At 40.3% G+C, this 22,834-nt stretch overlaps 1 protein-coding gene across 14 annotated transcripts in view; it reads left to right on the forward strand.

The window, feature by feature from the left end:
- The window catches only part of SOX5 (SRY-box transcription factor 5), a 628,709-nt gene that overhangs the window by 463,122 nt on the left and 142,753 nt on the right, over positions 1 to 22,834 (forward strand). For 13 of the 14 annotated variants that reach the window (XM_015868603.2, XM_015868595.2, XM_015868586.2 and 10 more), the window contains 2 exons: positions 7,406 to 7,492; positions 20,242 to 20,414. In XM_015868603.2, the coding sequence (XP_015724089.1) occupies positions 7,406 to 7,492; positions 20,242 to 20,414 (260 nt within the window). The remainder of the gene's footprint in view (positions 1 to 7,405; positions 7,493 to 20,241; positions 20,415 to 22,834) is intronic. The other variant, XM_015868614.2, reaches the window with a different exon arrangement.

Consider the following 22,834-nt stretch of genomic DNA (forward strand, 5'->3'; position numbering starts at 1 on the left):
CTGAACTATTGCCTCTGTAACTCCAAAATAAATATACACTGCTGCTGGGAGACCAAAGGGCTGGAGGATGGTATTACTTGACAAGCTTTGAATTTTCTTCTTTTTCTTTTTTTTTTTTTTGTTTTGTATAGTATGTGTTATGCCTAGAGTGTGACACTGCTCCTGAAGTGAATGAGTGAGATGACCATTTGTTGAAATGAGGCAGCCCGAAAAGTACGCAGTTAATAATATAACTGTGATTTATGATCATTCAGGTGGTGGAAACTATAACAGTTTCAGACAATAGTCTGACTGTTCCTGAATGAGATGCTGGTTTTGGATGCAAACCAAAACTGTGCCTTCTGCCTGTCCTGCTTAGCCATGTATTCCTGCCCTGTGCTTTGGTTTGCTGGCTTCTCGCTTACATTCTAGGGCATAATTAGTTGAGCAAGTGGTAGTGTAGTGTAACTGAAGACTACTCTAACTATTTTCCTCCTAACAAATATACTTGTGTTTTTAGGTAACTTTCTTGTAAAACTGGCAGTATGAATTGGTGAGCAGTTGGGGAAAAAATAAAATCAGATTGCATTTTTGCAGATGTAATAAAATTATGCTTTAATGGCATTTACAGATTACTAATTTTGATTTAAAAATCTCAATTAAGTTATTTATTGTGCTATGGAACCTTTTCTGCCGACATGAATTATTATTTTTTAGCACAAGAAGCAGTCTTTTCGTGCCAGAAATCACAATAAAAATGTCTTGTCATTAATCTAGTGTAAATTTCACTTAGGTCAGCTGTGGACAGACAAGTTGATTTTGTCCTCTGAGATAAAATGCTGTGGAACTAACATGTGACTGGGTTGAGACTGGCAGTTCCAAGAGCAGTAAGGCTGGTTATCCCTGCCAGCAAAGAGAGCTTTTAGTAGGTTTGGAAGCTATGCATGGACATATGTAGTCCAGCTGTTTTCTGCATGGTGGTTGTGATGGAGTGGAGTAGTAAGAGCCATACCATGATGTGCTGGCCAGAGTACTGCAGCTTCACAGTATCTCATCAAAACTTAAATATTTCATTCAGCTCCGTGAATTTGTGCAGAGGACCAAAAAGAATGTTGCATGCATAAAAAAACAAAGAACCCAACAGCATACTATTTTTCATCCAGGCATAGAAGCCCCATGGTCATATTTTGCTTAATGCCACATTTTATCTAGTACTCATTACACCTGTTTGTTTGTTTGCTTTTTCTTTTATTTATTTATTTATCTTACCATCTGGCTGTTTTCCTGCTGTGGAAACTAAGTCATACATTTAAACAATATTTGCATGTATAGAGGCGTTTCCTACTGTATACTCCAAAAGTTTAAAATGCTTTTAGACCAGTTAAAAAAAAAAAATAAAATAAATTCAATGCTTGCTTCCTGGAAGGAAACAGAAAAAAAAAAATTATGTTGTGTGGTTTTTGATTTCCAAATTTAAATAGATTCAGTGTTGTGCCTGCTCATGATTCATAATGTCTTGCCTAGCTGCAAGTAGTTTCCTAAAAGCATGATTCTGTTGATGGAGAACCATATGTGAATGCAGATGCTGTATGTCTATGTAACCTGCTGATATCAACTATTTCTTCATATTGATGTTTTATTTTCTTCACTATAAAAATTGTTACTTATTTTGTGTAGGTGAGACCCTCATACCAAAAGGGGTACGTTTTGGGTGTGTGCTTGTATGTACTTTCAAAGGAAGAGTAGAAATCTGCCCTTCATCTTGTCTCCTGCCTTGAACCATAAAGAGTCTCATTGTGGTGCATGAATGCAGAACAGAATGCCAGAGGAATGGTGTGGCAGTAGGCGAGGGTTGTAGAAACTGCAGATGGAACTATAGCCAACAGGTATAATGTATTTATGACCACAGTGGAAGAAAGGTTGAATAATGGATGGAGGGTATTTGCTAGCTCTTTCATAATATAAAGGAAGGTGCTCGTCAGAAGCATAGGGTATATCAGCCAATGCTAAAGTTTATTCATGATCATTTGTGCCGACCAAATACTCCTTCCTCTAGGAATGACACATGTTGGCAGGAAATGTCTGGTGGTCTGGCTGGGTACTGAGCAACTCCTGGCTTCTCTCCACCGTGCTACAGCTCATGTCATCATCCATGTCAAGGCCAAACATCTTTCTTTTACTTTTTTTTTTTTTTTTTCTGAGGAGTCTTTCTCTTTCATCACAAGACAAGAAGTGCTTGCAGTAGTTATGGAGGAGAGAGCACTTGGGGCATCTCTCTGGGAGATCATTACTCAAGCGGGAGGCTGCAGGACTTGCATTGTTCCTCTAACTAGTAGTTGACTGACATCAGCCTCCTTCCCTTCTGTAACAGTTTCCACTTCTTTGTCATGCCAGAGCTTTGCTACCTTCTGTCTTCCTCAGATATCATTTTTTCTGGAAGTGCTTCATGTGAACAGCAGCTGTCCTGCACCTTGTTACAGCATGATGGAACTGCATTCCTTTCTCCAGAAGCAGGCAGCCTTGAGACAGAGAGGCCAGAGTTTTCCTTTTAGTAAATAATCAGCAAGAGCAGAAAGAGGTAACAGGAAGAGATTTGGCAGCGAAGATCATTCTAAGCTTTTGTAAGTAGATTTCCAAGACTGTGACCCTGAAGGATGGATTGAAAAGAGCTACTGGAGAGGTTGGGCCTGAAGGGAACACAGTGCTGTGCAACTGGTTTGGAAGGCAGGTTCAGGTACACATGTACTTGCACTGCCACTTAACTGAGAGTAGGACTAGGTGGTTCCCAAAGGGGAGCTGCAGTGCCTGAAAAAAAGTAACTTCTAGAAGTAGACTAAATTATATACGAGTCTCCCAGACAGTACTGAAAACAGTGACTCTTACTAGAGCTTTGTGGTACAGGCCACTTTCTGGAAACAAACTGCTTCTTTCCTAATGTGATACCTTTTGTCTTTTAAGCAAATAAGCCCAATGAAGCCATGTGTAAAAGGTCAAATGCAGGAGAGAGACAGTGGTTTGCTTGTTAGAGTATAAAAAGTTAGATTAAAAAGTTATTTGATATGAATTTACTGAGATACATTGTTTTTCAGTACTATCAAAGAATTTCAGTATATATACATGTGTATTCTCAACATGTATAAAGGCACATGTGCCTACATACATGCTAACTGGAGCCGTTAACATGGGACTACTACGCTACTGAGAAGGGAGTTTGATACCTTGCACTGAAGGTCTGTGAGAATGACTGGCTGCTGGCATCAGCCTTCAGATCTCATTGTGGAGGAGGGAATCAGTACCATGAGCTCCTGGCAGGGGAGGAGGGAGAGTGCTGGGGCTGTGAGGCACCGAGAAGCAGCGTGCTGCTGCAGCAATGGCTGGCACAGTTGGAGGGCTGTTCTCCAGTGGGTATTGCCATACGTGCTGATGCAAAGAACCATATGCAAACCACAGAGGCAAGGGTGAAACAAGGAAAGCAAAATGCACTGTAAATACAGATAGAAAGGGCTAGTGACTGATAAACGCGCTATTAGAGAGAGCAGAAATCATTTTTGTGGATTAATCTGTATCTCTATTAATTCAGTCGGTCTCCTCTTCTTCAATATTTACTTAATGACTCCTGTTATTCTTTCCATCTCAGTCTTTTTCTTTGGTGCCCTACACGTAATCCTCTTTTATAATAACACTCACCACTTTACATAGCCTTTCTGGAACTAAAATATTTCCCAAACATTAATGAATGGCTGTTAACAAACAACCTGTGAACAACTCTTTTGTGGTTGTATTATTCATACTGTGCTGAGCATAAACCGGTAGTTGTTTTACTGTGTGCCACAGGACCTACACTGCAAGTAGGTAATGAAGGGTCTTACCTCAAGTGGGGCTAAGAAGTGGGGCTAATCCCGGATTCCTCTAGAAGGTGGCATTAGAAGACAGTGTGAATAGTCGTGATACTCAGAATGGTGGAGTGCACTGCCCATTGGCTTTTGGAAATGCAAATATAGACTATAACAATACATAATGGTCCTGATGTACATCCAAAATCTGTCCCAATGTAAGTCAGCTTTTGGATGTAGTGAAATCCTGTTAAGATATCAGAGAATGAGCACTGGAAAGAGGGGGCTAGGAAAGTTCTTGTGTGCAGACCACCTTTTGTGATTTGAAATTGCACACTATATGTGCAAGTGTTAAAGTTCTATTGAGTTTCTAATGAATCTTGGTAACGATGTTTCTTATTTCCTGAGCACCAGCTTCCCAGAAAAGTCTGAAATAAAAGCTGAACAAGAGCTCAGGTTCTGTCTGTGTAATTCACGGAAGCTCTACAGTTGTAACATTTTAAACAGTTATTTTTATTTCAGATGTTTAAATTTCAAATCTTTTTTTTTTTTTTTTTAATGGGGTACATAAACAGCACAGTAAATGTTTGTTTCCAAGATCTGGTGCGGAATGTATTTCACAAGCAGTTACTGAAATGTGAGAGGTTGAGTGTGTGAATAGCATATTTTATTCAAGTACAATATGTTAACACAGTATATAATAGAATTAAACAAGCTGCTATTTAATATAGCTCTTTAGATTTAATATAGCTCCTTAGCTCTGCTAAGCTATAGGGGGTGGGGAAGCTATTGTCTTCAGGAATTAAAGTTCTGTTTAAGTACGAGCAGGACAATTATTTGCTGATTCTGTATCAAAACTCTATTTAAAGTGCCTTTCAGTACGAACTGCAATTCGAGTCAAGAGAGGTTTGAAACTGAGTTAGTACATCAATTAAATACAATTACGTGTTTTGTTTTTAAGGGGGGGGGAGGGGGGGGAGGTCTATATAATATTATTTTAAATAGTTAACATACAATATTTCAACAGGGGAGATGCTTATTAGATCAGCGCAATCACTTTGATGCCATCGGGATTGCTGAAGGGCTTATAATCGCGTTAAATTTTCATATTACTCATATTCGCACATTAATGAGCAGATGCATTGTTACCATTGGGATTTTGCCATTCGGCCTTTTCACATCTCCAATCACGACTTCCTTCCGCGATCTTCCCCGTCCGCACAGAAAGCCGCTCCCTGACACGCAGCGTTCATTGCCCGCCGCCTCTGACACCGAGGGATTAGGGACTCTTGGAACCGCCCCACCGCCAAAGGTCGCGGAGCCGCTCACCGGCGGCAGCGCCTCTCGCAGCCCCGGCTCCGCGTTCCCGGCCCGGGCAGGGCCGTCCCAGCCGCCCCCCTTCGCCGGGGCGGGCCGGGGCGGGGCGGGCGGCGGCGGCTCGGCCGGGGCGGCGGGAGCGCTCGCAGCCTCCGCGGCTGTTGCTTTAACGCGGAGAGTTAGACGGAAGACTTCTGTTCCTTGACGAGCGCGCTACAGCGAGTATTTTGTCTAGCCGCAGGGGAAAAGCTTTGTCACGGACTTGGCTGACAATAGACTTAAAAGTAAGACGGGCTGCTTTTGGTGCCTGCAGGCTCTGGAGCCTATTGTCAGCGCACAATGGATTTCTCTTGCCGCATTCCTGCTTTGCAAAGGTTTGTTAGCTTTTCATGACTGACAGTCCTCTACTGCAAATACCGCATTTGCTCTGGCCTGTTTACACGCTGCTCGAGAATTTGTGAAATGCTCAGGATGGGAAAAAAAAAAAAAAAAAAAAAAAAAAGCCAACAACAACAAAAAAAAAATCGGCACCGTTTATTTGACTGACTCAGATATGTTTGGAAAAATGGGTGTTTACAGGCGCCGCACAAACTTGGGCAATAGGCGCAGCCGCCCCAGCCCCGCACGGGAATAAGAATCGCAGTGCGACTCCCGACAGCGCTCCGCTCCGATTTCGTCGCACTCGCAGAGCTTGCAGCCGAGGTTCGGAATCCTTGTGAATCCTTCCCTCCTGCGAGAGGGGAGAATCCTTCCCCGCCGAGCGGGAAGCATCCCGTTGCATAGGGAACACGGGAGAGTCAGCGTTGCAGCGTGTCTAAATACGTTGCTGGGGGGAGGAGGGTGGGAGTGCTGCTGCACGCGGGATGCTGGCGGTGCGGCTCCCTTTATGGGGTGGGAGTGAGGCTCTCCGTTGTTGCCCCGTGGGACGGCAGCTCGGGAGAGGCCGTGCGGGGGCCCCCGCTCGCATCCTCCCTCCCTCCCTCCCTCCCTCTCGCGAAGTTGGGGCTTGAAGAAAGTAGGCAGAATTAGCCAAACGAGATAATGAAGGTTCCCCGTAATGGTTTTTACTGTGGGGAAAATTAACCAGTTGCTAATAATTGTACGGTCTCTAGGCCAGACGGTCCCTTTGATAAGTTAACATGTACTCCCTTTATGCTCCTGGTAGGGGGTAAACAAACGCCTGAACAAATACAAATACACATAAACACGAATGTGGAGAATGGCAGTATATGTCTTAGATCCAGATAATAAGTGTGGGTATTGTTATTTAGATGGCGCATACTGGGACACTTATCTTTTAGTACACTCCATTTTCTAACTGAATGCAGTGCTAATCGTAGGATTGAAAGCTATTGTAATTGTGTACCCATCTAAATGCTGACAAGAATATACAATTACATTGTTTGGAATTGAGTTTAATGTCCTCTGAATTTTATTAGCATTTATATTTACTTATGCATTAAAATTCTACACAAAAAGAGGTCAGAATAGGAGAGTTACAGACATAAATATCAGACCCGTCCACACCCTCGCTGCATTTTCGCTGAAAATAGCGAAGGAATATATTTTAGTCTATTTTATTTTTAAAGGAAGTGATAGAATCTGAAATGAGCAAATAATGGGTTTCCATTCTAAGCGATGCCTTTTCTCCCTCTGGATTTTGCAGTCTTTTAAGGCTTTTTTTTTCTTTCTTTCTTTTTTTCATACCCAACTTTTTATTATTATTTATAATGTGCGTGCTACTGGAAAATCTTTCCACAGTATGCTTACCACCACACGATGTTTAAACACACATTATAAAGTGGATGTAATTGTAAACACTCAGAGGGATATAATTACATGTAGCAGATTTAGGAGCTAATTCTTTGCTTCTCTCTCTCCTCTCTCTCTCTCTCTTTTTACTCTGCATTTTATCAACATAATTATTTTTTGACTACAGACTAACGCTCAGAAATTGACAGGCATCCATTATAAGCAGCAACTTGTTCACCAAATTGAAAAACAATGAACTGCAGGTTTATATGTGCCCATTGTCATACGAAATTACTATGGCTTTGTTCCACGAGAGGAAAAAGCTAATGGTTTTGAAACAGCAGGTGACAAAACACATTTTTTTTTTCCTTTCCCTTCCCTCTTATCAGTTTGTTGATGAAGTCATTACGACTGGGGCCCAGAATAGGGTTGGCCTTATTTTTAGCAGATAGACTTTTAATGAGTTCTATTGTGGAGACAGTCATGTTGATTTGCTTACATTTTTTTTCCCCCCCTTCACTCAGAAACTCCCAGTATTGAAAAGCTACTATCAAAGGACTGGAAAGACAAGCTTCTTGCCATGGGATCAGGGAACTTTGGAGAAATAAAAGGTAACGCTCTTTCTGTGCTAAAACGAACCGAGAATGAATATACGTTTATCACGGGCTTTTTGCAACTTTGTTTGTTTGTTCCTCTTCCCTTCCCTCGTCTTGAAAGGTAGTAAATTCGAGGCTGAAATGAAATGTATGCCCTCCATCTGTACGTAAATGCACGAATCAATGTCGTATTGCCCTAAGTGAATGAACTTATATAAAGCCGTTGTTGCACGTATCATTCTCTGTTATAAGAAGATAGATCCTACAGCTGAACTGAAAAAAAAATGTAAATTCGCTTATCAAATGCAGGCTTATGTGTGGGATCAGAGCGTAGCAGCGCTCGGCTTCTGAAATCCAAAGCTACTCAGAATTCCTTATTCCCGTTTGTATGGATTTTGGTGATGGAGATCTTTTTGACTTTTCTGAATGTACTGGAAAAATAAAAAAAAACACAAACCCAAAACCAAAAACCCAACAAAACCCCAAACCCACCAAGGTTAGTGGAATGATATCTCTAGGTACCAAAATTAGCCAGCACAGATTTGAAAGGACAGCGTACAACATCTGTGTGCTAAAGCATGTTCTTTTAACGCCGTGCTCCAGAAGGAAAATGACAAAATTTGACCACCCTCCAGCAGCAGTAGCCTCTGCTTTGCCAAGATGTTTCCTCATTTTATGTATGTGAGGTTATGTTGGGGAACCTGTCATTTGTTTTTATGTAATTTAATATTTTCGTAGCTCTTCCTGAATGCTTGCGAGGAAGAACTGACTCAGAATACCTGCAAGTCAAAAATTGCAGTTTTCAGAGCAGGCATTGTGGTTCTGAAAAGAAACAGTGGGTCTGATTCTTCTCCTATTTCTATCGCTGTACATCTGGAGTAGTGAAATCAAAGCCAATGTTGTTCTGGGAATGTGAAAGTAGACCGAGATTAAAATCAACCCCTTCTTTTATGTTTTAAACGAGATTTCATTCCTCTCCATTATTTCTGGTTTGTTTGTTTACTAGCATCCCCAGTGCAGAGATTCTCATTCAGATGGGCTCCCAGACCTTGTGCTTGGCTGGTATATGGACCTTCTGCACTAGAAGTGGGCAGTATTCAGTAAAGACTGCAGCATGACGTACCCTGAGAGGTTAACACATTGGTCAATGTGCAAAGATAGTGTTAATTTAATTATATGTGCCTTCCAGCTTGTCACAAATAAGACATCAGCATTAGTTTGCTCTAGCCTGCTGACTTACACAAGTAGGAAAGTATGCCACTTGCTTCCCCTAGCTTCTCCCTAGGAGGCTGTAATTCAGAAAATATATATTCACTACATATGTAGGATAACTTTAGAATACAGCACTTCAGCTCCAAACAGGCTCTGATATTATCGTTATAACAGAGGGCCAAACACTGAGTTCTTCATTCCCACTGAGCACATTTTCTGTAGGCGCACAGAGCAGGGTAGCCACTGGGCGTACCTGGGATTTCTGTTGTTTGGAAGCACATTGTTTTAAAGTAACAGCGTCGGCTGCCATGGATTGACGAATCTTTAAGATGTTTTAGGCCTGAAGTACAGAGGCAGCTTTCATAGCCACTTTTGGGTGTGTGTTTTGGTGGTTCTCACAGGATTTCTGGAGCCACTTTAACTCTTGTTGCGCTGGAGCTGGCAGAGTTCGCGCAGTGGTTGTGCTCTCCTCCTGCACTCAGTGAAGCTGCGCTGAGAAGTGCTGTGCAGTGCGAAGCAATTTGCTCCCCCCCCCCCATGCCGGTCTCTGTGATCTCCTTCTCTTGGAGGGCAATCTTTTTTTCTCCCTTCCTCTCTCTCACAAGTTAAACTTGAAAGCAGCAGAGGCAGCTCTGTGCTAGCACGAAAGAAATTCAGCAGTCCTTTCAGTCTTGCCCGGGGGGAGGATGGGGAGCAACAGCACAGCCTCAAAGAAGAGTTTGCTTTGCTTTAATTTTTGTTTTTTAGCTTCATATTTTGAACACAAGTCGAGTTATTGTTCTGCAGCTCTGTTCAAAAGCCTCACATCTGACGCTTTTTAGTGCAACTGTGGTGCTGTGGTTGGGGGCATGGTTATTAGGTGTTTGGATCAGGTTTGGCAGTAAGCTGTGAAAACAGGCACTGGTTTATTTTTCCTACTGACTGCCGTGACAGTTGCAATTATTGTCCATTGTTCCTAGGTGGCTGGAAAGGAGGGAGGATACAATAGAGCATTGCCCTCTGGGGGTAAATGAATTTGACTTACAGGTTCTTGGGGGGTCACGAAGGCTGATTATTTAGTGCCCAGGAATGCGGTTTTCATGGTACCGCCAGCCATGAGCAGCCAACGAACAATGGCTCAGCTGTATTGCAGCTGTATTTAGTGAGATAGTATGAAAGGTGTGCAAGTGAAGCTGGTTTGTAGTCACGTATGCGTATACAAACACACGTATATTAGGCTAGAGAATGTTTTTGTCCTTCTATACAAGCAGTTATTAAGGTTTCCAGTTGTGATTTTTTAATTCTCTCTGTATTTGTCTTGGCAGCTGTGTTTTTTTTCTTTCATTTCTATATTAGTGATATTTGGAAACTCTGCACAACTAGTGTTTTATTGTTAATACACCCTGGAATGTGGACAGCACTTAGAATCTGCACTGCCCAACTGTCTTATGCGCTGAATAGTTTTTTCCACATAACTGTTCAAAATTTCATTGTGTTTTTCATTAAATCTGTGGGAGTTTTAGTATGTCATGTGCTGAAGTCTCAGCACTGGACTAAGTATTGTTAATGCTCAGGTTTGTGTTACTGACATGGAATTTGATTTGCTGGTAGAGATTAAGAGAAAGGAAGATGAAGACTTTGTTTTCTATGAGTGTAATTTGTTGTAAGTTAGAAAGCAGTAGTGTTTTATTAAAGATAAGGAAGTTTGTGGATGGTTAGAATAAGTTGTCAGACAATCTAGTTTTGTATTAAGTTCTTCCTCTTTAAAGGTCTTAGAAGGATCTGCGTATGTCCAGTTACTGATGGAAAAGGAAATGTAGTAGTACGTTCCAGGGCTTGATTAAAAGGTACAGGAAGGGAATGCCCTTAAATTTGAGCAAAGAACCTGTCATATCTGTAAATTTAATTTAAAATTTAGTTTGAGTGACTTTGTTTGCTTAGAGAGGCAATATAGGGCTAAGTAATATGAGTTTGGAAATGGAAAGTTCTTAAGAAACTTTGGTTTGAAAACCATGCAATTTTTACTCTGTTCAGAGCAAGACAGTCTATAGTAAAGCCTACAAAACATGTAATTGAGTGGATGTATATTAAAATAAAATGATATATTGAATTGGTTGAAGTCTGTTCAAACTCATTTATATCCATTGTATTCAAGAAGGGGTTCAAAAGGCCTCTGCGTTGTTCAAGGGTAACACAGTTTATTGGTGTTAGTGAGGCAGACTGAGAGCTTGAACACTCAGGCTGATCGTTTCCAGGAAGGAGAATTAGAGCCCTCCCTGCTCTCCTCTCAGCAGAGCCTGCTGCCATTTGGGAACTGCGAGGTGACAGTGGTTGCTTTCCTTCGAAGCAGCATTACTGACTGCAGGAGGTGCACCATGCAGGGTGGACTGCTGAGAGATGGCTCTTTGATATCAGTAGCCATACCTATATTTCATAGTTAGAAACAACTGTGGAACTTGAGTTTCACTGCACAGACAAGGCCCAAGAGCAGGCCTTGGGGCTGGCTGCTGTCCCCTAGGTACATGGCAAGATGTGTGGCCTGGCTGCCACCGGGGCCTGGCTGCTGCAGCTGTGAATGAGACAGCTTCAGCCATGAGGAGAAATCTCGTTAAAACTTCCCCAGTGTACACAAAGCCCTTCTGCTAATCTTGTTCATCTCTCACTTGTCGAGGGTTGTCAAGAAATATAAATACGTATTTTGTATGCACCCCACTTAGCTAATTTTGAATAGGTGTGTGGAACAAAAGGCTGAACTGACTTTTGTCTCTAATCTTTCGGAGTTGGTTTGCTGTTGAAGTGAAGCCATTGTTCATAGTGATTGCTCCTGAACCTCTCAAGAAAGACTGGGCAAGCCTGAACCTGATTTTTTTGTTGTTTAAAAATCCCTCTCAGTTATACTGGTTACTTCCTAACCAAGCCTGGCCAACAGTTTTCTGCACTCAGTGTCAAAGGGTTTGTCTTTAGGGTAAATTCAGCTCTTCTTTGTATCCACTTAAATCTAAAAGACTTTACTGGAGTAACTCCAGGTTTATGAGTGTAATTGAAAGCAAGATTAGCCTACCAATCCTAATCTTTAATGCATGATAACACAGATACTTGTTTTGTTCGGAAACCTGCGCTCCAAGTAACACGAAGTATCGGTGCAGGTATTACATCCCGCTGTGTCAGATGGATGATGGGGCCGTATTTGCCCAGTCTCTAATCTCACTCTGTTTTGGGAAGATGGGGCACAAGAGAGTATGCAGTCAATGGTCTTAGGACTGCCAATAGTGGATAAAGAGAAATAATCCATTCAGTGATACTATAGCTCATCAGAGCATGTGAATTAAAGACATATGTTATGTAGATTCAATGTATGGATTAAAACGGATAATCTGGTAGGTGACACACAGAATCTTGAGATAAGTGGGCTATGCAGATTCGGTATATGGATTGTGACGGATAATTCCATTTAAGTAACGCTGGACAAGTTGAAGACAAGTAAGCTTTGAGTAGTGCTCAGGTTATGTGCAGTAATCCAGTGAGTGACATGTTGGATCTCATAATCTGTAAACTGAAGGCAAGAAAGCTAGGGATTCTGCATTTAGATGTGGACAGGAATGAGCTGGGGAGAAGGGAAGGAGATTATTCTTGGGGAATGCTCTGGGTTTAAACCTCTGACTAAGAAAACACAGATCCCCAGGGTGAAAACTGAACACTATCATGTGAGCTATGTAAATTTTGCATTTGCAAATTAATGGTTGAAAAATGTTTGCAAACTTCTGTCAGATGTGGACGTGTTGAATTTATTTTATTTTATTTTATTTTATTTTATTTTATTTTATTTTATTTTATTTTGTGGATAGTATTGTATTTGGAGTGGGGAGAGGAGGGTGAGAAAGTCATTAAGTGAAGGAGGTAAGATATGCGTGGTTGTTGGCATTTAACTGTGATAAATTCAATATTTATTGAATTCTTCTTCTTTGTGAGTATTTTTGGGGGTGTTTTAATAGTTGGCAATTTGCTGACAGAGGGCTTTAGTCCTTTGCTAATATCTCAAAAGTGCTGGAGGGGGAACCTGCCCAGTGGCACACAGGGGAACCTACATTTTGAGAGGAAGTTTGGCAGCTGCCGAAATAGTGGAGGTTGATCACAGTGCAATATGATACTCTCAGACTGCAGAGCAGCAGACAGTGCCAACTGAGCCACACCAACGCAGAATTCTGGCCAAATGAAATTCTGAAATGGAGATTGTGACTGGATGGAGCTGCTCCTATTTGATCCTAGGATGGGAGTTTAGCTGGGGGCAGCATCCGTGGAAGAGGAGGGTTGGAGTGTTGGAGGGCTTTTTTACATTGGAAATGCAATAAAAAATGAGAATTTGTAGCAAAGCAGGATTGTTTTTTGTAGTTTTTGTTGTTGTTGTTGTTTTGTTGTTTTTTTTCTTAAAGATATTCAGTTTGATCAGGAAAAATATTAGGTTCTATTTAGAACAACTACAACTTTTATTTTTAAAATTATTACTAATAGAGAAAACAGAATAAAATTGAACTAATTAAAGTAGCAAATGCCTGTGGCTTTATTTTGTTTGAGCATGTGGAGGCCAAACCACTATATTTAAACATCATGCAGAGTGCTGGATGACAAAAGGGAATTAAACCAGTTCTTCTTTGTACTAAAATTACCTCAAAGATGTGCTGATAGAGATGAATGTTGCTGAGCTACAATTACCAGTTTGTCAAAATAAAGCAAATACACATACATATTTCTTTCTGTTTGTACTGCTACTGCATAAAATTCCTCTAGCAAATGCTGTTTCTCTAGCCGAGTCCTAGCTCCTTGTCTAGGCAGTCCAACAAAGAAAAGCCTCTGAGAAATAATCTCAATACAAACATTGTGTATTCCTTTTATAACCTTGACACTAAGTTACTAACCTGTTTGAATACCAAGCTTTGTTTGCAGTCTACTGTACCAAAACTTTTTATGACAGCGAATGAAGAATGCTCACTGACATCTTTTTCCAGCATTGCGAAACAGTAATGTGTTGGGCTGTTACAGAGCAGACAGCAAAGTTTTTGTTCCCACAGAATATTAATTCTTGAAGGTAGTAATGGCAAAATACGGTAATTGTTCATCATTTGTTTTTATTCATTCTGCAAAGTCTTCCACTGAAACCTAAAATATTAAGACTGTCCACAGGGTGAAATACGTAACTTCCTTTGAACTTGCTGTTCTAAAAAGGGCTTCTATTTGCAAGCAAAAAAGATTCATTACATAAATCTGTGGGTACAGGCAAACAGGTTTGAATTCTGGGCTTTTTCTTTATTTGTTTGTTCTGGTGGCGGCAGCCTGCTGAGTAAAAAGCAGTCAGAAAGTTTTCTTTTATTAAGCTGACTTCCCATATCAATCACATGAAGTCATTTAATTTAGCAAGGTAGGTAGCTGTAAGCGATGGCAGTCATTGTGTAGCAAAGTTGGCTTAAATGCTTAATGAAAAATGCCAGTTTTTAAATGTTTACATCCTGGCAGCTCCAAGATTTACTGGCTTGAAAAGCTGTGTGCCAGTCCTTAATAAAACACTCTCTGAAGTACTGATCAAGGAAGCATCAAGGGCGTTTGCGCATGTGCGAATGTCCATTTGCCCATGTCCACGCACAAATACACATGCCCATAGTACCATATTGATAAAAAACTTCAAGTACTCACTGCTTGATCATAAACATCTGACATTACTGTTGCAAGACAGAGAAAAGAATAGTTTAAATTCTGTACTTACCTCAGTTGCTTAGATCTGTTATCAGACCACGTTTCCTGAAAGCGCATAACAGCAGCTCCCCATTGCCTCTCATATAAAACTCCAGGTGACATCAGCAGTGAGTCCGCCTGTGCAGCAAGGGGAGAATATTTCTCTTTAAAATTAATACAAGGTTTTAAGTAGGTCTTCCAGGGGAAGTGTGACAAAGATTAGTTTGCTTTTCATTAGAAGAAGATGAAGCAGCTTCTCTATTTTACTTTCCTGATCTTCTTATGGGACGGAATATTAGTGAGTTCGGATTCCTAATGTGACAGAGCAAAAGTGAAATTGGGGTGAGGGAAGACTAAGAGTTGACAATGGGAATGAGAATGAAAATCTCAAGAAAAGATACTGGAATAAAACTCTCAAGAGAAGATACTTACTTTGTGGACTACTGCCTGGATGTATTTGTTTATCTTTCAGATATAATAATGTTATTGCTAGGAGAATTTTAACTCTTCTGAGGACAACTTCATCAGTAGGCTGTTCAGTTAGAGAGAGATCATTCTCGACTCCTTCAATTTTGTATTGAGACTGTTCCATCTCTGACCTTAAAAATCTCACTGAAAAATACATCACTGCGGTAAATGCCTGGAGATGGCTCAGCTTTTAGCTGGTTTATGGGCTGTACTTATGTCTTCATCAGAGCAACATCAGAGCTGAGTTGGCAGCACAGTCCTGTAGCTTGGTTAGAGTGTTAGTGTTAGAGTGATTTCTTTATACTCCTTTAGGTGGGACCCTGGCTGCTATCAAGTGGGGTCAGGCAAAGATGCAAGCGTTTATATACTGTGCATAAAGAAATGTGTGGCCTTTCTGAAATCATTTTGCTGATGACTTTAACAAGGCCAGCAGAACAGCTTACAGTCCCTAAAGTTAAGAATGGCTTCAGGCAATTTTCTAGAACTTAAAGCTTCTGTTTTCTCATACGTAAAGGTATTACATACCTCTCTGCCCGCTGACAGTCATGCAGGAAATCAATTAGCTAATGCTTTGAAATTAAAAAATGCTCTGTACTATGTGCTCTACTTATTATTATACATCTTATCATTATTTGAACATAGAGTACTTCAAAATATTCTTATTTCCATTTAATTTTTTTTTCTTCTACAAAGCTTTGTAGATACAGAAGGATTTTTTATTTTTTTTTTCCTTTTGTTACTCTAGTTAATGATATGAACATAATACAATATTACTGTGTCTTCCAGGCTTTCTACTCGTGCATTGTTTTCTTTGATTTTTCTTTGAAAGACAGATGCTGACAGTTCAAAAGCTATTTACGTAATTACCTTGATTGTAAACTGACTGGGGGGATGAATTTCACCGTCTCTGTCTGTGTGCGGGGAAGCCTCTGATTGATAACATTCCTGGCTGTTTAATTGAGACACGGCTCAGGGATCGGGGAGCGCCTGGCCACGTCTTTGCCCCTTGCAGGGTGTGCTGGGAGCTGTGTGGCTGCAAGCAGATCTGTGGGCTGGCTGCGAGCAAACAGCCTGATCACTTCAGCATTCGCAGCAAATGCTTCGAGTGCCTGTTAAAAGAAAATATTGGCTTTCCCAAATTCTCATTTACATTCTCATTCTGTCTAATAAATTACGATGAAGTATTTACTGTTTGGATTGCAAAAGGAGTTTCTCTGCCTTTTTTTTTTTCTATTTTTTTTTCTTTTTTTTTCTTTCCCTTTGGTTCTGTTTTGGATGAATATGCCAAGGTTTCTCCTGTTCGTTTTCTCACTTGAAGTGTGTCATTTGGTCATATTGGTGTCTTCGTTCTAATGTTTATTAAAATGTTACTGTCACTGCCAGTCTGAGGCTGTGAATCAGAATGAAGAATGTGTAATAGCTTATTTCGCATTTGAGTAAATTTCTTTTCCTACTTAAACACTATTATGGGTTGTGTTGATCTGAGATGAAGTTTAGGTTTGGCGATACAGCATGCCACTAATTTGAGTCTTCTTTTATTGCCATCTGCTGTGGGTGTTGCATTCACAAATACTTCTTTTTTTTTCTCTTTCTGGATCTCTTTTTCTGGTGGTCGAGAATAAGCTGATGCATCTGGAAAGCATCTTCTCTTGGGCTATTCCCTGTATCAGATCGTAGTACGTAGGGTGATGCTCTGTTTTCTGTTGTTCCGCTAAGCTGTGAGAAACTCCCATTTTGCCATTGCAGTGGTAGAGTAGAGAGAGAATGGAACAAGTGCCTACAGCAACCTCTGAAAGGCAGGGTGGCCTGGTGGGTGAAAGTTCTGTTAAACACAAAATGTGCAAAATCTGTTTGTGGCGCATCTGACAGTAGTTAGGAGTAATTATCGAGGCAGCCACTGATATACACCACTCTCCTTGCTCAGTGTGTGTGAAGTGATCTAGCTTGCTGTCAAGTTGTACACGGCAGTGATAGGCACTTGTTTTACCTCCCAGCCATACTGCACTGCAGAGCAGAAGTGCTGCAGTCATGCAAATAGTGGTGCAGGGCCAAGAGCAGCTCCAGAACCAACTTCTGGCTTCCTATTAAGCACCTGTCTTCACATGGTTGCTGTCGTGGTTGCTCAAAATGCTGATGCATTTTGCTGTGTAACCTGCATGGTCTTCAAAATGGAAATCCCTTGATTGCTGGGAGGCTTCAAACAATGATGAAAGTTCGGATCTTCTCACGAAGGCTAAAAGAGAGAAAAGAGTGGTGACAAGATGGAAGTACGCTTTTCTCACCTACCTGTAATTTACAGCAATGAGAAATGAGCACTTTGCAAGGAAAGATCCCTTGAAGACTCAATGTTACAATTTAATGTTAGTGGAGTTATTGGAGAGGTAGGGTAATCACATAAAAGTAACTAAGCTGTGTTTTCCAGAAAGTATTTTCCAAAGAAGTATTTTCTTAAAAGCTGTCAGTGATAAATTCTCCCTTCCAGTTTATTAATGGTCTCAGATTGTTCAAGGAAAACAATGGTTCTGTCAGGCTACTCCCACTCCAGCTGATAAGCCAAAGACTTGGTACTGTACTTACCAAGTTAGTACATGAAGCATCCCCTCTGGGCGTTTCAAACTTTCTGCAAAAAAATAATTGACAATGAAGAGATCAGTTCCTCTGTGTTTCTCTGTGGGAACACAGCCATGGTACACCTACAGCTTGGGCTTGGCTGTCAGCAGCATTCTGTGGCTACTTGTCACCCGGATTTTCTCCCTTGTTCCTGTAGTGTAGATCTAGCTGTTGTGTCCCTGGGAAGCAAGCAGCTTTTTGCTCCTCCGTAGGTGAATGAGATCATGGAAGAGCTGTGCTAGCAGGTTGCCTTTGCAGTTTGGTGTGCCAAGTCACTGCTGGGGCATATATGGAGAGCTTTTGCATGTGGGAGCTGCAGAGGATGGCACTGACTACTGAGATGTATTTTGCTGCTGCTGTGAGGAGCTCTGTGACCCATCTGTCTGTCAGTCCCTACACGTGGAAGTGTTTTTTCACCTGTCAAAGGTGCAGGGGGAATAATTTAGCTTTACACAGTGCTTTTTGACTCCCATCTGAAAGCTACTATGGGATCTCAGGATGCACTGACGAGACAGTACTGGTTAAGTATCTTCAATGTACATCACTGCATTTCTCAAATGAATTATTTGAGAGCAATTGCACTTTGCTAACCCTACTAAGGGTTGTAACTAGCAACCTGCTATATTCTTTCTCTCTGTATTTTCTTCTCGTTCACACTCCTCTCGAATCCTCATAAAAGTTGAGAGTTGAGAAGAAAATGTTTTCTTTTATTCAAATATCTCAGTGTGGTACACTGTGCTGTACTGTGAGAAAATGGTCATTAGATGAGTATTATTACAATGAAGTGAACTGCTAGCAGCTGATAGGGCAAGGAAGGAACTGTCTTTTCAACTGTTCTGCTGTGCAACTTGGAAACTCTGCACCCTTTTTCCTAGAGAAGGATGTAGGAAAGGTAGAAGAGTGGCAGTAGCACTGCTAACATTCTACATCCAGGTGGCAAGTGCATCACTTAAAGCAATTCTCTCCAATGTTTGAAATAATAATATAAATTTAAAAAAGTGTTGTCTTTGCCTGCATTACTATTTTAGCAGTTTTCAATTTCTTCGAGCCTTTAACAGAAGAGTTTTAAGTCCTGTCAATACTATTTCCATACAGTTCTCAAGTTTCCAGCTCCTGCTACAGAGAATGTTCTGCTGTAGCCCTCTGTTGTGTAATAGGGATATTTCTACCTACGTCTCCAACGTCTTAGTAAAAAATCAAGTTATATTTCCTTTGTACAAAATATGTGTTCTTAGTATTTTCCCAAATGTATATAATTGTCTAGAAACATGTTGAAGGATTTTGCTTAAGTAGGAAATGGGATGCTGCTTTGGAGTGCAAAGATGAAATTCAATGAATGTAAATGAAGCTAAATATCAAGTGAATAACCCTAATGGTGAGACCTGTAGGGCTGTAGGCCACTCTTCCAAGGTATGAAGTAGATGATTCAGTCTTTCAGACTTTTCAATCCGATGTCGAAAGCTGTAGTAAATATATCGTAGGGAACATTCCTGCACTGGCAGGGGGGTAGACTAAATGAGCTATTACAAGTAGCTCTTTTCCATGTCTGACTGATAGTTGGCTAGGAGCATGTTTAGTGTAGTCGCCAAATTTTTCTTTCATTTTTTTTTTCCTCTTGGAGAGCATTGGTGACGTTGGCAGACAAACACTTCCTGCATTTTAGAAAGGTTTGTGTGGCAGGGTTGTCCCAAAAAGAAGATTATTTTAGGAGGAGGCATAAAGACAGATAGTCCTAATCCTTTCCTAAGGCTTTTCTGAAAAGGTTTTCATGGCTCTGACTCATATGATAGGGTGTGGTGGTATTGGAGATATCTGCGGATTAGCTGCTACGCATATTTTCTGGTCTTTTAAATTTGTAGTACAATGATACTAGATATACTAATAGTGCTTTTTTTTTTTTTTTTTTTTTTTTCTAATGTGTGATTCATAGGGTTTTTTTCTTGGAATTTTTTCTTCCCTTCCCTTATAATCACTGTCATTCTGGGTGGAAGGAGGTCTTCTTACCAAATGATTTAGAGATAAAGGTTAGTCGGTTCCTGTGTCTGGGTCCTCTTTTAAAGAGCATCTAGTGACAGTAAACATGAGAGATGGTGAGTTGCACTTAACTCAGTTTTTCTGATATGTTTCTGTGAGGCTTTTTCCTTTAAAAATATTAATTGATGGCGAGGGCAGTGGTACTCATTAACACTTTAAATACTCTTTCACTTCATCTTCATCAGGACATATGGGAATGATGTAGTGGCTGTGTGCTGTGGGAGTACCAGTGAGGAGGCAGAGGTCCCACCCCAAGGGGACCCCCCTACTTCTCGCTAAATGTACAAGGGAGGTTAATATGCACCTTACAGCTTCTGCAAGTGCCAAAACATTGACATGTTTTAGTTATAAGTTTCTGCTGAAAACTCAGTAGTTTAAAAAAACTGGAAATGTTAATTTTGATGCCTCTGAAATGTATACAAGGTTTGAAGTTAGAAACTCAGAGCAGGCATTATTTTTTCCCCTTCTGAGATGATAGAAAGGCAGCAGAAAGTAGACAAATGAGCAAGAGAACATTGAAGGGAGACCCTGGATCAAAGTCTGCATATGGAATTATCCTTCATGGTTCATTTTCCTGAGGAAGGATGGACCATAATGTGCCATAAATTGCAATAGGTTGCTGCTTTTTGGTTCAGCTAAAACTTTGCGTACACTGAACCTGCAAAACCTAACTAGCTCTAAATTTCCTCTCTTCTCTTTCCATTTCTTTTTTTTCCCCCCCACCATATGATGCCCAGGGACTCCAGAAAGCCTTGCTGAGAAAGAAAGGCAGCTCATGGGTATGATCAATCAGCTGACCAGTTTGCGAGAACAGCTGCTAGCAGCTCACGATGAACAGAAGAAACTGGCTGCCTCACAGATCGAGAAGCAACGCCAGCAAATGGAGCTGGCTAAGCAGCAACAAGAACAGGTGAGTGATTATGATGGCGGCTTTCAGCTTAAAATCATTTTCTAGAAGGTCTCCCCAGGAGATTATCTTTTAGGATTTATACTTCCTAAAGGTGTTATTCATCTCTTTTTTTTTTCTTTTTTTTTTTTTTTCCTTTAATATTTGTTTTCTTAGGTGAAGAAATGTGAACAAAAATAAATTGGAATACTGCCTTAATTTGCAATATATGATACTGTGTCTTTTAGAGATATATATATCCCATATTGGGGGTATTGTCTTTCAGTAGTTTTGTTGTTGTTGTTATTATGTTTTCTTTTAAATAGGTGAAAATAAGTGTGCAAATTCAGTACGCCTATATAATCTCCAAGTGCTGCTTGTATCCAATCGTGTTCAGTTATTCAAGGGAAGAAACAAAGTGTAGGATTTGGGTTGTAATGAGGCAAATCAAAGGATTGTTTTACCAATTGTGGAAAAAAAAAGTGGGGAACAATATAAAGTCGGAGAAGAAATTTGACTTCTTTTCTTCTACATTTGAGAGGTTTGATTTTGAGTTCTTGCAGATATTCCCTCCACTGAAAACATAAACATGCTTTTGCACATAAACAGTTCCATTGTGAACTCACCAACACAATTTGTTTTATGCAAAACCACAACTTTTCTGATAAATTTGCACTGTGCGAATTTTAACAGAAATGAATCCCATTTCTTTACCTGAACAGAAAATACTTGGACATCTTTAAAATTTTGCCAGTAGTCGACCCTGGTGCCTCTTATCTGGAAGCATTTGATCTGTCTGAGCATGTATCTCAGCTTGTAATGAAACTCATGGAACTCTGTGCATTCAGTCATGGTTGTCATACTTCAGTATTAGTATGTTAGCTAACAAATCTTAAGATTCTAAAGCACTGCTGACATTTTCAGAAATTCTAGCTGCGTTTTTCCTTTTTTTTTTCTCTACTAAAAGCTTTATCTTAAATACTGTGTATTTTGGCCTCACACCTGAAATCCCACATAGAGCAGGAAAAGTGGCATACTTGTTAAACCAGCCAAGTTGTATTACGCTGTTGTTTACATGGAGAGAATGGATGAAGGCATGAAGGTGTAAATGGCAGGATCCTTCCATTAGGAGACATCCTGCAGGAACTGTTCCCTTTTCCCTAACTATTGAAGACATCACTGCTACAGGATGACTGAGCGATCTGAGGGTGAAAAGAAAAATGGAGAAAATGGAAAAATAAAAGAAAAAATGCTGCAGGGTTTTTTATTGGCATAACCAGGATTTATTTTTTTTATTTTTATTAATTTGAGAAAATGTGTATAATTCTGTTGTATAGAAATTAAACTTTTAAAAATATATTAATAAAATAATTTTGGTTGCTTAAAAAGATGCTCCAGAAAGAAAACAATCTTTCAGATGTGGAACTAGCTATGAACAAGTATTTCTTATGCTAATAGTTTAATGAGAGAAATGAAGGAAAATACCTAAGGGGAAGAATGCACAAAATTCCTCCCAGTAAGTATGTATAAGTTCCCATCTGACCCTGAGATGTGTACACATTCCACAGGAGAATTGCAGTACTCCTTAATGTTTGTATTGCTGTGCTAGCTATTCATGAGAGCAGAGCTTTTGTGATGACTTAGATGAAAGTTTTCAGGGTTTGCCTTTTCAGTTTGAGACATATCATGGTTTATCTTCATTCATCCTCTAAGAACTCAGATTTGATTACATTACTGCCTGCTTTTTCCTTCACCATATGCAAAATATATCTGTGTTACAGCTCCCAGTCATTTAGGCAATGGAGAGAGAGGATGGAAGTCCTTATGGAAAACATACATGACTTTGAGAGATGTGTAACTACCCCATCAACCTGTGTGAATCAGGTTCAGTGTAGAGCCACATAGACTGACTCTGCCCCTTTAGCTCCTTTCTGCTGATATGCCCATTAAAGTACTAAGAGTAACAATCATTATCCCAAACCCTGTTCTGGTCTCTTTGTGTCTGCTTCTACACCAGTGAAATACACCATTGCCTCCTGAGTGTCCTATTTCCTCTCTTGGAAAACTTTGAATAGGTAGTACCAAACATAAAAATATTTTTACTGTCCATCTTCCTTTTCTTTGCTTTTTCTGCCTTCCCTTACTATTTTTCATCTTCTCTACCATCTTCTCTACCAGCAGGGAGGAGCAGAAGAATGCCCTCTCTCTTTTTCTTTCTCTTTTTCTTTTTCTTTTTTTTTTTTTTTTTTCAAACTTTAGTAGCAGCTCTTCAGGTAATGAGAGAGATTTTTGTCAATGCTTCTCCTGAAATCCATCATGGTGCTTTGTAAGATTATCTTTCAGTCGTGTTTGCTATGAGTTGCTCCCGAGCATGAGCCCTGTGGTTCAGTGGCGGTGCAGTTTGCTGTCACACTTGAAAGTTTCTTAGCAGGGTAGCTGACAGG

Source organism: Coturnix japonica, chromosome 1 (genome assembly GCF_001577835.2).
Source record: "Coturnix japonica isolate 7356 chromosome 1, Coturnix japonica 2.1, whole genome shotgun sequence".
Lineage (NCBI taxonomy): Eukaryota > Metazoa > Chordata > Aves > Galliformes > Phasianidae > Coturnix > Coturnix japonica.